This window comes from Labrus bergylta, chromosome 3, assembly GCF_963930695.1.
Source record: "Labrus bergylta chromosome 3, fLabBer1.1, whole genome shotgun sequence".
Taxonomy (NCBI): domain Eukaryota; kingdom Metazoa; phylum Chordata; class Actinopteri; order Labriformes; family Labridae; genus Labrus; species Labrus bergylta.
Window position 1 is genome coordinate 25259613 of NC_089197.1, and position 15658 is coordinate 25275270.

At 40.7% G+C, this 15658-nt stretch overlaps 1 protein-coding gene across 4 annotated transcripts in view; it reads left to right on the forward strand.

The window, feature by feature from the left end:
- zgc:158464 (uncharacterized protein LOC791139 homolog) overlaps positions 1 to 15658 on the forward strand; it is an 89915-nt gene that overhangs the window by 58338 nt on the left and 15919 nt on the right. The window contains exons 3-5 of one of the 4 annotated variants that reach the window (XM_065953024.1): positions 4355 to 4573; positions 5442 to 5540; positions 13656 to 13802. In XM_065953024.1, coding sequence (XP_065809096.1) covers positions 4355 to 4573; positions 5442 to 5540; positions 13656 to 13802 — 465 coding nt within the window. The remainder of the gene's footprint in view (positions 1 to 4354; positions 4574 to 5441; positions 5541 to 13655; positions 13803 to 15658) is intronic. The other 3 variants (XM_065953025.1, XM_020648293.3, XM_020648443.3) reach the window with 3 other exon arrangements.

The window sequence follows — 15658 nt, forward strand, 5'->3', positions numbered from 1 at the left end:
GGACAGGCCTGTCATAATTAAAGACAAACAGGAGAATGACTGTTAAAAATCAAAGCTTATTGTTTGCATACACTTTACAAATTGTGTTAAAGTGTCATATCAAGAGCATAATGTTGAAATTAGACGGACTAGAATAAAAGAAAAAAGAAGCACACATGCTAATTTATTCGTTTTTGTTTCATGAAAACATCAAAATGAAATCAAGTGCAGAGCTGAAAGGATTGTTCTGTTTTTACTTATTGCGACCGTTTTCCCAGAGGTCAGTGGGGGACGGTTGGCGGCTAGAGCCTCCTCTAAGCATCACTCAATAAGAAGACTGACGCTCGGCAGCAGGCCGCCACGGGTCAAAGAGCAAACACCCTCGCTTGTCAGCTAGATCTCTGAGTGATTCAAAATACCTGTGGGTGGCCCCCGATATAGCCCATATGTCTTCAATCACAAGAATGAGCCTGTTTGCTTTTGAGAGACCTGTGCAATCACAGAGAATGAAATCAAATTTCTGACTCCTACAAATGACCCACAGAGGATTTGTTAATCCAACCTGCTGCAGCTGTGAGACTTTATTATGGAACAAGCTTGGCTGGTCAAGTAAGTTTGCTAAACTTCTTTTAAACATTAGCATTCATGAGCAGCTCAGCAGTAAAGCATTATTTTTTTGATTAATGAGTGTGTATCAGAAAGCATCTGCTCTATCATTTATCCGTATATTTCATTAAACAGTGCATGTTCCACTACTTTGTATCTTCAGTTACCCCATTCTCTCGTTGATATTTTTTACGCAAAAATCGTCCTTTTTTTGATTAACGTTGCTTTCTGACATAATAAGAGATACACAGGTTCAGGATTTCTTTAAAATCTGTTGGCTAATAGAGCAGGCAGAGCAGACCCTTGAAGCCCGGGTTATTTCTGGCCATTGTTTTCCCAGGATGCAAAGTCAATCACATTTAATCCTTCACTTATGCACAAGAGATCCCCTCAATCAAATCCAGATATTCACTGTGCCCCTGTAGAGGCTTTGAAGCAGTAAATTCTGGCTCAGTGGGAGTGGGTGGGTGGCAGTCAAGCAGAGAGGCAGATAAATGTGTTTTTCCTTTAAATATTAGAAGCTTTAGCCATGCAATAAAAGCGTAGTTATGCCGCTGTTTGCAAATTTCTTGCAAATGCAATCACTTAAAATGGTTGGCTATAATGGAGCAGGAGGATGGATGAGACAGAGTGGTCTGGATGATGGGGGCTGGATGGCTTGGTCAGTACTTTATGTACAGCAGGATGCGGCTGCCAGGTTGGTTGCAGTTAATGTTTTTTGATTTAATCCAGAGCTCTCTTCCAGCCCATGCACTGCCATGATAATAGGCCCAGAGGGCTCCTCCTGTAGTTAGTGAAACAGGAGCCTTACTGCAAGGAATATATCTCTCTTATCATAGGATTAATCTCCCCAGCTCATGAAGGATAAAAAAAAATGATCACAAAGACTTGTTTTACAGCTTAGCACTTTTCTCAATGTTTCAGATTTTTAGCTTGCATTTAGAACACTACATCCATCTGACTGCTTAACAGTTTAATTATTTTCATGACAATCAGTCTCCATGTCTTTATCAGCTTTTTGGTTCTCAGTATTCTGCTCTGCACAGTACTTTTATTGGTGCTAAACAGATGGTTTTGTTCAGAGCTGCTGCTGCTTCATGACATGTTGATACCCTGTTGGGTGCATCTCACTTTCTAGATGTTTAATTTTACCATACAAAAAAAAAAAAACTTTTGTCTCTCAAAACTTTGCAAGTTGTCTTGAAAGTTCTTGTTCGTCTTTACATTAAACTTTACACAAGTTAAACATGTGAACATAAATCAAATACTGCAAGTGTTTTCAGGGGTAATGTAGGGGTTTCCAAGAGCCAAAATAGGGGGCAAAAAAGCAAAAAGAGGAAGTGCAACATCTGGACAGGAACTCTGACATCCGAGTAGGGGAGATCCAAAAACATCAAGGGAGGGTGTGGTGGTTGACCCTTGACTCTTAGGAGGGTTTGGAGGTCAAAGATAGAAGATAAAGTGCAGCTGTGTTGCAACATGCAAGCCCATTTCCATTCAAATCACTGTAATTTGTGAGACAGATGTATCCCCACCCACTTTACCCAGCATGCCTTAACAGAAGCTGACATGGAGGAAGCAAAGATGGACGAATGAAATTAAACAATGAAGTATAGAAGGTTAGAAGGACATAAGTCAATTAAAAGAGACAGTGGAAGGAGGCTCAAAAGGGAGTCTTAATCCAGAGCTGTAGTTTATCGGAGGGAGCGTGCCTCCAATTAAAGGATTCTTCCCACTAGATTTACACCCCACCATTAATACCCCCCCTCCCTCCTCCTGAATCCTCCCGTCGCTTCTTCCATCCTCTTCTGGAGCTATTTGTTCTCCTGCAGGGGAGGTGGGATGTAATCATGCCAGGATCTCGTAAAACCACTGCAAGATCAAAGAGTGTGAGTTTGCCTAATGCACGATTAAGCTGAGATGCGAGACCTGGCAGCCTCACCTCACTCCACCCCTCCACTTCCTACCACAACCACCACCACCAGCGGGTAGCTCCATTAGGCTCAATGCATTGCTCATTTTTCCGCAAGAGCTCCCCTGGGCTAAGAGGTAATTATGCAGCAGTGTGGCACAATATTTCATTCTCCTCACATTGCACTACTCAATGGTGTTGCTAGCCACTAACAGCTTCATGTGGCTCAGGAGGAAGGGTGCAGGCAGCTAACAACTTCATATGAGTGTAGGGAGATCGGAGAAGGGAAGAGGAAGAGGATGGCAAAGAGAAGAGGAGAGTTCTCAAGGGTATAATGCTTCACTAAGAGTGAGATCTGTTTCATCTCCCTACATGGAGGATAAAAGGCATGCATGCATTTGTTGGGGTCAGGTGATGTTTAGCAGATTTTTAACAAAAAACATACATATAAGTAATGACTGATTCTGATGTGTAGGTGCACTATATTTATGTCATCATGTTTTGCCAACTCCTGAATTGTTGAAATGCTTTTTTTAATCCTCCATTAATATATCTGCAATGTAACATGTTCTGTACTTATTTATTTCATCCAACCAACATAGCAGATCAAAATCCTCTCTAAATTGAGAGTGTAGTACATTCTTGTCCAAACTCTTTTCCAGCACTCAGATTCCTCTTTGAGATCACCTTGGCTGGCTTGTATGTGCTGCAAAGTAGCTGCTTTTGAGAGGTTGTACTTCCAGAATTAAGTCTTTTCTGTCGAGGAATCATCTTCTTCCGACAGAGGTTGTAGAGATAAAAATTTTTTAACTTTAAAGGGCTTTAGTGTGCTCATTCTAGTCAGAGGTTAGTCAGGTTGTTTATCTGCAAGTAGCAATATCACCTAATAAACTGGACTACTATTTTTAAAATGAGATGAGCCCAGAAATCATTGTTAAAATGTTAACTGAGATAAAAAAAAAAATATATATATATTAAGTCATCATTATTTTCTCATAGACTTTAATACAACAGGACGGGTGGGGGCCAGCAGCTTCACTTTTTCACCCAGGCTACATCCACTAAATATGCATTCAATGTTAAGAACAGTGTTCACAGTTTTTGGGCCAATCATAGAAAGAACAGGGTGCTGGGTAAAGGAAATTATGCTCACCATGTTCTGGCAGAGCAGGTGAATGCAGCCCGCAGCAAGGTTGTTTAGAACAGTGATTTTTGGTGTGTTCAGGGAGGCTACACTATGTGCTTCACAGATGCTCAGCCTTCCAGGTGTCCCTCTTCTACACTTATTTCAACTCTCTCTTCTACTTCCCCTGTCTGTCATCAGTTAAAAAGCAAACTGTCACCATCATTCACCTCATGAAGGAGGCCCCTTGTATGACACTCACACATCCTATCAACATACAGAATTTTTTTTGACTGACTTGATTCCTGAGATCCCAGGTCATGGTCACTTTTCTGATCATTCTACATTGCTCAGAAATAACCCACGAGTCTCAAAGATAGACAGGGTTGCTGAGCTTACAGTTTTTTTCTCATTTTGAGTTGAAAACAATATTAAGTGTTAACTTTTCAGCCTTAGGTGGCAAAGGTATTAGAGAAAGTTATTAGAATAGAAGTAGCTAAAACTATGAATATGAGGCAATTTTTCCTCCAAATCTAATCATTTGGAAGGTGAGTATATGTATGTATTGGTCTTTTCCAGCAAAACGTGCAAGTGGCTTTTACAAACCTTTTTTCTGGTTTTGTCAATGTATCTGTATCAATGTATCTTAAGTCCACAGATCTCATTTGCTGTGTTTCGTGGATACTTATTTCAGAAACCTATCATAAAGACACGTTGTTATCCCTGTTTTATAGAAATACGTTCTGGGGGGCGAGGATCAAAGGACGGATCGTTGAGGCAGTTGCCCCTGTACGACACGCCGTACGAGCCAGCCGAGAACGGTGGAGACTCTGACCCTGAGCGCTCGCGCTGTCCCAGAGAAAGCCGACTGCCACAGGATGATGAACGACCCCCTGAGGAGTACGACCAGCCCTGGGAGTGGAAGAAAGAGAGGATTTCCAAAGCCTTTGCAGGTAAGAGAGAAAGTGCACAGAGGCATTAGATAGAACTGTATTACGGTGAGTCAAGGGAGTTTGAAAACAAACACGTAGCATATCTAAAACTAGGAGAGGTATCTTAAAGTAGTTAGTACTGAATTACACCCTCACTGTTTTGCTCTGTTTTGCTAATGTATTGCTGAGGTTTGTGAGTGAAAGCTTTCTTTATCCTTATCCATATTCAAATGCATTTACCTTCAGCTGTGACTGTTTCATACTGTTAGTGCTGCTGTCAAAGTATTGAACCTGGTCATGTAAACTAATACTGTTTGAGGATAACTGCTTTTCTACAAGGGTTTTACTTTTTAAAATTTCAACCTTTTCACAAAATCAAATGTGAAACTTTTCTGCTCAACTAACCCAGCTGTCTGTTTTTTTTTTTTTTAGCTCTAACAATATTTTTTTTTTTTTTAGTTTTTGGCAGGTTTTAAGGTTCTGCTGCTGCTGCTCTTTACTCTCTGTTAACACATCTTTTCTTCTCCTCTGTTAAAGCACCCACTAAGTTCACTTGCAGGTGTCTAGTCGACTGTTTGCTGTCTTGATCCAACTGCTGCCTGTTTGAACTTAGATTATGCCTTAGCTGCTCAGGGGGGCATGGATGGTTGTGCAGGTGCATGAAGGTGCAGGTAGTCATTGTGGTTTGAGAGCTTTAGCATGGCTAACACAGCCATAACATCAAACAGGGCTGTTCCTGGAAAGAATATGGCTTTGGATCGTAAATATGCACCCCAGACATAAAATACCAAGCCTTTTATCTAATATAAGAAAAGAAAATCACCAACCCTTGACTCTATTTTTCATCGCCCATTTTCTCTTTATATTTGTCTTTTCTATCCTTGAACAGCTCTGCTTTGTTATGACTGCATTAGCTACGAGGGCTCTGTAAATGGCACTGGATCAGATCCCCACGGAAGAAAGGACTGCACCTCTAAATCCCTCACAGGTACCAATGGAGACGGGGCTTGGGAGTTTCTGTTGTCTTTCTGTGTTTTCATACTCAAATTGTATGCCTGAACCTCCTGGGTTATAGTTGATGTTGAGTATTGGGATATATGTCACACTTAAATCCTAAGTGCACAATGTAAAAATGTAATTGAAATGTAATGATACAACCAAGGTTATTAGCAGTTGTGGGATTTAGTTAACACTGCAAAAATGATTATGTAGACTCTGAAATTCAACTCCACTAGCACTTGGAAAAAAGGTCACCCACTTACAGAAAAATGCAAATCAGCTTGTTAGAAATGTTCTGGATTTGTGTGACATTAACTAGAGGATGCTACTGTGATTGCCAAGTGCTTGAAGTGGACTAAAAAAGGAACAGCCATCCTAAAAATCCTCTTCAAATCAGCCTTTCAGCAGATACGTAACAATTGCAAAAAGTGCAGCAACTCTCCTTTGTGTTTGGAAGAAGGGAAGATGAGGTGATCTGTGTAACTGGTGGAGTGAGTGAATGGATGTCACCTCTCCACCTCTAGTGATGCAAAAATCCAGCTTGAAAAAACGTTGAAATATATTTTTTTCCTTCTATGGGAATTCAAATGTAAGCTGAACTAGTGCAAATTCATTTCTACCTAATAAGCTCATAGTGCTTTTCCATTCTGCTTTAACAGACAGACCAAACAACCAGTGATCCAAGTGAGCCTCTTATAGGGGGGCTTTTCTTAATCATATCAAAATAAATTATTTGAAGATCATTTTAAATGGAAAATATACACAAAAAGGCTTTTAAGCCTTTCGCTCAGCTTTACTCGTCCTGAGAAATGATAGTTATTCTGCTTGGATGAGGATAAATAACTCATCAATGAATAACATTTGTATTTGTAATTAAATCTAAATGAGAGCAGATCTTTATCGTTGTATACAACTGGGAAAATATGATGCCAGATTTTTCACCCATTCTTCAGTTTTTCACGCTGGAAGAGTAACTGAGCTTTATAGAAGTGTTGTAATTTCTCAGAGAAGATGGACATGGACCAATATCAGCATATTTGATATTCTCTTCATTATGTTCAGATCATATTACATTCTTTAATACTTTTAATTCTATTTTGATATATTACTCTTGTGTATTATTCATATTTTATTTCCCCTTCTGTTTGGTTCAGAAACACTGCAGTGCATTTGCACGATATTTCATTAAAAGCAAAACTGATGAGAGAAAGAAGGAGACAGATAAATCCCAAACAGAGTTTTGCTGTTAATGCGCAGTCACAGACGGACCATTTGGGACTCGGGTAGAGATTTGGAGGCAAATTACAAATTAATACCTTGTCGAAGTAAGGTCCATTCTGAACACATTGAAAACTTGTAAGGGCATTTTGTATCAAGGCAGTTTGGGGATTGTGTATTATTTACATTATATTGTAAAGCTATTCTTTAAATCCAACATCTAAACACATCTTGTACAGACTCATGCCACGAATTGATCCCATAAGAAAACAAGTCCAAACACATGTATTTAAAGATCCTTTTGAGGAGCTTTCAGTTTGTCCCCCCTATGGACCTGTTATCTCTTTACTGATATTTTCCTGTACATGTTAAGAGAAAGCAGTTAAGAGAAACATTTTCCTGCTTTTTTAACAGTTAAACCTCATTGAGAATCTTTGCCTTGGAAAATATTACTGTGTCTGCCTAGAACTGTTAATTACCTTGACTGACACCTACCCCAAGGCAGCAGATTCACTTATTAATAATATATATCAAAATGATCAATCTTATTGCTGATGGTCATGTTAGCTTTCGCAGGTCATGTAGAGGCATCATTATTAATTACATTTTCTGATTCTCAGCTGTGGCTTGACATTGAATGGATTCGAAAGATCTAGTTTTTAAAAACATAGTAATAAAGATGCTAAGATGGATTTTTATTGCTATATGAAGACAGTGCTGACAAGTTGACCAGCTTTAAAATGAGTCCTGGAACAAACCTTGTGTCTGTCTATTCATTAGTCACTTTTTTGACGTTTCATAATGTTTCTGTCACTTGATTTCTGTTCCCCATTCACTTCAAAGTATTTTAGGAACCGAGGTCTTCATTGCAGTCACGCTGTTCTGCCTCTGCCTGTGATTAGTTAAATAAGGGGATGCTGCATTCTTAATCGATTTCCTTTTCTCCCTCATTATTTTTCTGTCAAGCAACACTCAGAAGTGTTTGTGTAGGCAGCTATTTACTAACACATCCCTCTTTCAACTTTCCCTTTTACAGACAACCTCCCTCCTGTGACAATGAATCATTTCATTTTGTATGTCAAAGACTTGGCTTGGAATTGGAGTGATGTGTCTTTAAGTCAGCTTTCAAAGAAGAGAGCTGCCGTCCTTAAAGTACTTTGATTTATTGCTCGTCTTCTTTCTGTGTTATGTTTAATTCAGGCAGAAATAATTCCCCACTGTTTGGAAGACAAAAAAGGGGAAGGATGACAAAGACGTCTTTAGGACAAGCCTCATCAGTGCAGGCTTGTTTTTGTTTCATGTGTTAGAGTAGACCAGCTTTGGATCCAGACATCAAGGGGCTTAGAAAAAGTTTCCCACCTTTCAAGGCTTGAGCTTTTGTGCCTGCACCTGAGGCTCTGATCTTTGCAACCAGCTTACCTCCACCGTCAAGACATTTTACACTGCTTCAGTATTTCTAAGTCCACTTTTGAGCCAATTCTTAAAGGCTGTGAACAATCCCACTTCACTAGCCCTCCAAACTTCATCTCTCCGGCACTATCTAAAAAACTAACTAACACTCTGTGGCCAGCTTTTGGTTCCAAATCTTAAACGCCTGAACTCAGCAAAAACCATTGGATTAGAAACCGGCAGGCTGAACAGCTGTTTCTGAGGGACACTGTCAAGAAATTTGAGACAATCAATTTTTCAGTGTCATAAATCGTAGGTATCCTGTTTATTATAGGCACAGTTACGAGAGATCTTGCTTACATACTCAAAGCAGGGTCACTTGAGGTTCATGAAACATAAAACCTGAGTCATAAGGTCATGGACTTACTGTAATCTTTAAAATGAGACTTCTCGAAATTTTCACTCAAGTCCTAGTGGACTCCAGGTTTTGGGATTGGATGTCATGGTGGATCAAGAGTCTCATTTTATGTTGGATTTTCTTTAGTTAAATCTGTAACTAGATCATTTTGGTCTCTAAACACGTTATTCTAATGTCTTAATGAGATAAAATTAACCATTATTTATTATTTAACTAGGAAAGTTTCAGTTTCAAGCTGCAGAAAAGAGTAAGGAAACATCAAAGAAGAAAAAGAAAAAAATGCACATATTGTACATGTTGCACAAATAACCAAACAGTTTAAGAGCAGAATCAGAAATGAATGTTTGTGCATGATATACAGAAAAAATACCATGAACGAGTAAACATAAAAGTTCTCCTAGTGTTGTAGAAATAAATGGTTGAATTGAAGATCTACTACTGCTCTCCGTTGCCAGAATGCAGATGTGTCCTCAGATGTCAGTGATTAAGTCAGCTTATAAAAGTGTTTCCAGTTTGCTATTTCAGGCCTGATTCAAGCACTTCTGTGGGCAGATGGCCTGTTTTAAAAGCAGCCTAACCACAGCCTCGGTGTGCTGTTAGGTTTCTAGAGAGCAATTTTCCCTCAGTGATGTTTCTCTAGTTGCTGAAGCACTTTGTGACTGTGTAATATCAGTGACTAATGATGCCGTTCACCAGCTGTATTCCAAAGCTAGTTTTTCTGCACCCCACCAAACATTCACAGTTTGTATTCCAACAATTATGTGGGGAATGAAAGTGTCTGCAAACAAAATATTAGCAGATAATGAAAAAAAAAATGCACAACCTGACTAAGCCATGGAGTGGGTGTAAGATTTAAAAAAGAAGGGGTAGATTAAATGAATACCAAGTGCAGCCTACGCCCTCCCACCATGGTGTAACATGCTAATACCATCTTCTTAAAAGACTATTTGTCTTCATTAATGCTTTAAGAAGGAGAGCAGAGTAATGCTCCCAACTGCAGCCCTTTTTTCCTCGGCTGTCCCCACCACTGCCTGCATGCTCGCCTCTTCACAACACTTGAACTGGCGTTATTATTCACTGTTGGGCTATCTCCTGACAGGTATGCAATGGAATGTAAATTCCCTGCCTTGTTAGGGTGTAGGGGAGCTGTGTACTTGCGGTTTGGTTAATCACTCATCCTCCCCCCCACCCCACCCCAAACACACTTCACAGACTGAGCACACTCTTTCCTGTCTCCCTCCTGGCTGCCGAGGAGGTGATGGATGAGCCTGGAGGTGAATACTCTTTAGAATTTGACCATAAGATGAAACCTGCAATGGAAAACCTGCTGGCAGGTCTGTCAGTGTCAAGTGCTTGACTTGCATATGGCACTCTCACTCACTCAGGCAGACATGGACATGCCGCCATCAGAAATCTGAGCCTCCTCACAGCAGGAAATGTATTGAGGGCCATTGTTACCTAATCTCCTTGCCCTCTGTTACCTGCTTCTAACTCTTCCACTTGGCTCCTGCCCAGTGGGGTGCCATACATTTAACACTAGATAAGAGAAGGCGCTGTTGGTGGCTCCCTCCGGTCTTAAGCAGCTTTATGTTTTTTTAATGAATCCCTATGTGCTTAACGACCCAGAAATCTGAAGCTCAAGTCCTTAAATAAATAATTGATTCAGTTACAGTTCTGTACTGTTTTTTTTTTTTTGCACAAGGGTCAAAGCCAGATGTTTTGCAGGTGCTGTGATTCTGTTAAGCTCTGCTTGGCTGATTTGGTTGCCCCAACGATGTCTGTCTGTCCGTCACTCCTCTGCTCCATCTCAGCTCTGTCTCGTCTTCTTGGCCTCTGCTGCAGCACCCCACTGATAACCTTCCTGACAGCCCGCTTTCATGAGCCTCAAACGTGTCCTGTCGCCTTTCACCAAGCACCGCCACAGGTCTTATCTTCACTCACACACATTGGCCTCACACAACAGCGCTGTAATATCTCCCCTCCAAGGCAGCACACCTTCGTCAACCCCTCTTTGAAACTCCTGCCGACCGGCCGTCATTTATACACCTCTTCGTTCTCTCTCCTGATAAGAGCTGAGGTAAATGCCGTACTGTCATCACATCTCCATCACCCACTTTCATATTTTATGTAAACAAACCAAATTTCAAAACAGATCTGTGCCTTGAAAGAGCGATGGACCATATAATGTGAGAAATACAGTAAAGGAGAAAACTATGAGGTGGCATTTCAGTTCCCCTGGAGCATAACACAGCTGTTATCTGTAATAATTTGGGTGCCACTGGAACAAACACGTCTTCAGAAGATGCTGGTTTGTTTTTGACGCTCCTCTGCGCATGATGTGTGGCATAAACATTGCGATCTTCCAGCTTGTTTTGAATATGCATGCAATTAGCCAACCAAATTAAGCAGAACCAAATTAAATGGTGAAGGTGGAAACAGCATAGCCGTTGATTTATGGTGCTGCACTGTTTACAGTGATGAAGTGCCAGGGACTAATGAAATGCCAGGGTAAACAAATACCTGACTTTAAAATAAGTTCTACTCCTGGAGGAAAAAGGGAAGGTAAACCTAGATAAAAAAAGGGACCCTTGCCCATTGTTCAAGTGCTCTCAGGTTCTAGTGATAAATTGTGCTGTAGAAACAAATAATCAGCCAAAGTGTTTGCAAAACTCAAGCTTACTGAATGCCCCCCACCAGACTGCTTAATCTGTCAGTGTCCTAACCAAGAGACATGTTGCCAGCATTATACATCCTCCAAAGCTCACATTTCATGGGATATTTACATGACAAGGTGATCCAGTTGTTATAAAAGTTTTATCATGGCCATCTTTGTGCACTTAAATACGATTTAACTGTTTTTCACCTCAGTCAACAGGAGCTGTTGTAAACTGATGTGATTTTAAGGATTATGCAAGATGTCATATTATTTTTCTTTACGCATTGTTCCAGTCCCATTGGTCCATAAACGTACTAACCTACAACAAATAAACCAAGAGTGAAGTTGCATTAATTGACATAATGTAAGGTGGGAATTATATTATATACTTTAATTTCACCTCAAGTCTCTGAAACAGTGAACCTGCTGTTTACTCCAGCATACCGTCTGCAGAGTTTATAATCACTGGAATTCTGCATCAGCCCCTATACCACCACATAAACAGGTTTGTAGTATGGGGGCAGGTCGGTGAAAATATTTTCTGGCAGTTTGAAGTCTTCAGGGTTGAAGAGTAAATCACCTGTCATGTGTGAAGGAATCTGCGGTTATCACCTCTTTGAATTTATAATTGATGAAATGCCACAATGTGTAAATTCACTCAAAGAGACAGCAACATAACATCAGTGATTATTCAAGAGGACCTGGTGACTGGTTGGGTTTTTGTTATTACTGTTTTTTAGGACTGCTGAGATTCCAGTCACCCAGAGTTTAAAAAGTAACAACACACCTGGCCTCTGAATGAGTATACCTCAATTTACATGGTACTAAATGCTATTATTCAGCTGTGCAACCAAGCAAAACTGAGCCACACTTGGCCAAATCGTCTCCTCGTCCTCACAGCGAGGCTGCGGAGAGCAGAGCCCCAAACAATTACACGCTAATCTGCAATGTGAAATGAGCATTAGGCTTTTAATCTCACAGGAAAAGAGTCCCCTACTTCACCCCAAAGTGGTGGAAGTTGAATTATCTCCCAGAGTTTCTGACCTTCTGTCTTCCATTCCCCCACCCTACAGCTCCTCCAGTCCACCAGCCCACACCTCTCCCATCAGAAAAGACAGCAATCAGCTCCTACTTTCAGCCACCTTTCTCTAGATTAGCCCCCTGACACCGCAGGCCCGGCTATTTAATTGCTTGTCAGATAGAATATTCTACAGTTTCCCCCCTTCATTAAGCTTGCAGATATTGCTTCTCATTAGCCTGTCCTTTACCACTGCTGCTGCAATTCCTTGCAGGGTGGAAGAGAGACAAGTCCATAACATTATGCAAACACAAGCCTGTGTACCAAACAAGACAGTGACATAGTAATGGTTGTGAAAACAGTTGAACCCTTTTCATCAAGCGCTGCTGAAGGAGCACTGAGTCAGCTTTATTGACATTACAGTTTTGAATGCGGCTTTTTCTTTTACTTCTTTCTTGACCTGACCTGGCAAATCCTGTTGGACATGAGGGTCAAAGTCTGTGGAGAGTCCACTGCCAGGACGGATTGATCTGAGGTAGATTCCAGTGAATCACACTGTTTACATTGTTGTTCTTAATAGAAAGGTCTATAGACTTTAAAATAACGACTTGACAAAAACAGCATATAATAGTTATAATAATAACAACTTTAGTTATATAGGACCTGCTTAAAACACATGTATAATGTATACTGATAAACTATCAGTACCTATCTTTAAACTGAACATACATTATTTAAGGGATGTGGAGTTCCAAATAAAGTCCATCATATCACACACCTGGATCCAAAAATGAAACTTAACTCAGTCAGTCTGGGTTCTTATCTGGATTGTCAGGATTGTTGAAAAGGAGCCAATGGAGAGGGGAGCTAAGACTACAGAGGGTTTGACTACTCAGGTAGGGCTGGGGTTCAGAAGCATCGTCTAGAAGCAATATAAGCTTAACAGATTGTTTACTGACTTTGAATCCTTCCAAATTCCTTTCCAAGTTGAGCTTTCAATTAAAAAGAAAATAACCTTTGACAATTAGCTTCTATTACAAATTCAAGGTTTTTTTTAATCAACCTTGACCCAAGTCAAAATGTCACCTGCCATCAGAGTCCCACCCTACTGTCCAGTAATCTAACTTCACTTCTTTTTCAGTCTTGTTGCATTTCTTTTCTTGTCTAGTCCACAGCTAGTGCAAACCCTCGGATCAAAAAAATAAACCAGCTCTCCTCAAACAATGCTGAGATCTTCTGCTCTAATCTATTTTTCTCTTGCGCTTTCTTCCTTTTGTCTTTTTGTATCTCTTTATCCTGTCATTACTTCCCTCTCCTCATTCCCTGTGCCGTCCATTTGTCTCTCATTGCTGTCCTTTTTCCTTTCCCTCCATCTCTCCTCTGATGACTCCGTCGCCCCTTGCAGTAGAGATTAAAGTGATCAAGGACCTACCGTGGCCCCCTCCTGTTGGGCAGCTCAACACCAGCCCTCCCCCTGCGGAGGAGCTGGAGTCTCCCTCGCAGACAGCTCAGCCCTCTCCTGGACAGACAAGCTGTGACCAGCACCACCAGGGTGGGTGTTGGTGTTCACATTGTCCAGCGTCGTTCCCGTCAACTACCCTCCATTACACCCCAAACCCCCTAACATGAATCCCCCATCCATCTCCGTCCATCCATCCATCATCCCATGTCATCATATATCTGTCTATCTGTCTGCATTTTATTTGGAGACAACATAAGTGTGATCTATATCTTCACTTGTATTTATACAGACAGCAAAATAGATTACATTTGGCTTGCTAAGAATTCCACTTAAAGTGGTTTCCTCCACCAGCATATTCTTTGATCATTTTCAAAACATTCCAGCAGTACAGAAAGGCAATCTCTGATTATGTGAAAGTGTCCACTTACACTTGACTGGTCAGTGGTGACTTGCTGAAAGACTTTAACTTTTAACAGCATTACACAGTGTGACGTTGGGTAATGACTGCACTTTTCCATCTGGATTACATGTGGCAGAAAATCACTCATTCTTGTGCAGGTTTTTAGGGCTGAAGGCTCATTAGTTTTAATTGTGCCGAACCGCCTTCTGCATGCGTAATTGCCATTTGCTGTGACCCCCATTTCCTCTTGTCAACATACTCATAACCGTCCCAGATGTCCCTCCAGCCTGCTGCTCGCTACAAGTTGCTTACATGAATTGGAAAATCAGACTCAGGTTAAGCCATATTTAGCATCTTATCACACAATGTAGTAATTGATCTGTTTTTCAACAAATACATCCTCTAGTGGATTTTTGAAGCCCTTTCTAAAGCTCAAACTCTGACTGCTGTAATTACCGGGGGAAAAGACGGACGTGTAGCAGAACTAATGCCAGGAATGGGGTTTCCCCTGACAGAGTAAGAAGACTTAGAGTGAGAGCGTGTAAAAGGACACCGCTGCGTGCTGAAGGCGAGGACATGGCGAGGGGTTGATTTATGTCCATAAATCCATGGGAAAGGTTCTGGTTGCCTCTGTGATGTGAGTGGGTTTAAGATTGGCATCCAGCTGTAAAGTGATCCTCGCTCTGTCTGAGCCAGTATGGCCCCACTCTACATCTTTGGGGTCTAAGGTCAAAGTGGCAGACATGGGGGGTGATGGCCTCCATGACCCTGGTGAATACAGTTACAATGCACTCTGCTGACCTCAGCGTTCAGGCAGCTTCTCGGTCATGCACCAGGACATTAGTCATCCGTTACACACAGGATTGCTTACATACTGCAGATTGCCTGAGAGCTAAGTGTCTGTGTTCGTGAAGGCTATTAGGATTGACTCTAATGTAAACTAGGAAAAAACAATGTGCATTACAGTACAGGGAAATCAGCTTTATAGGTCAAACTTCATTATCAATATGTAAATGCAGCTTGACAGCATAGATATTACATCTACATATAAATGGAAGCACTTTTGTCTAAGTACAGTGCAGAGCTTTTTCCCTTTGTTTTTTTAGACAAGAATTAATTATCCAGACTATGAGGCATTTCTCGAAACTCCTCCCTCCTTATATCAATGAAGACTGAAAAAAAGTAAGTAATGAAAAGATATCCAGATTTAAGTTGAAATAGATTCACTAGCTGACACTTTGGAGGGTCATTGTTTTGTCTTGGAAAACCTAATTAGAATATATTTTCTTTTTTTATTTATTGATATAACAGAGAAAATTGCTTTCAAATATGGTGGAATCGCTAAAAAGTTATGAGACAAACCCATCATTTGAGATTCACATGCACATAACTAATATCAGCATAAAAGTGAAAGATTTCTTGAACGACCATTTGGGTGAGTATATATCACGCTGATCACAATTTTTTAATGTGCACTGCTTTCTAATGAGATACAGACCTGTTAATCATTTCACATGTCCTGGCTGGAAGACTTAATTTCTCAGTT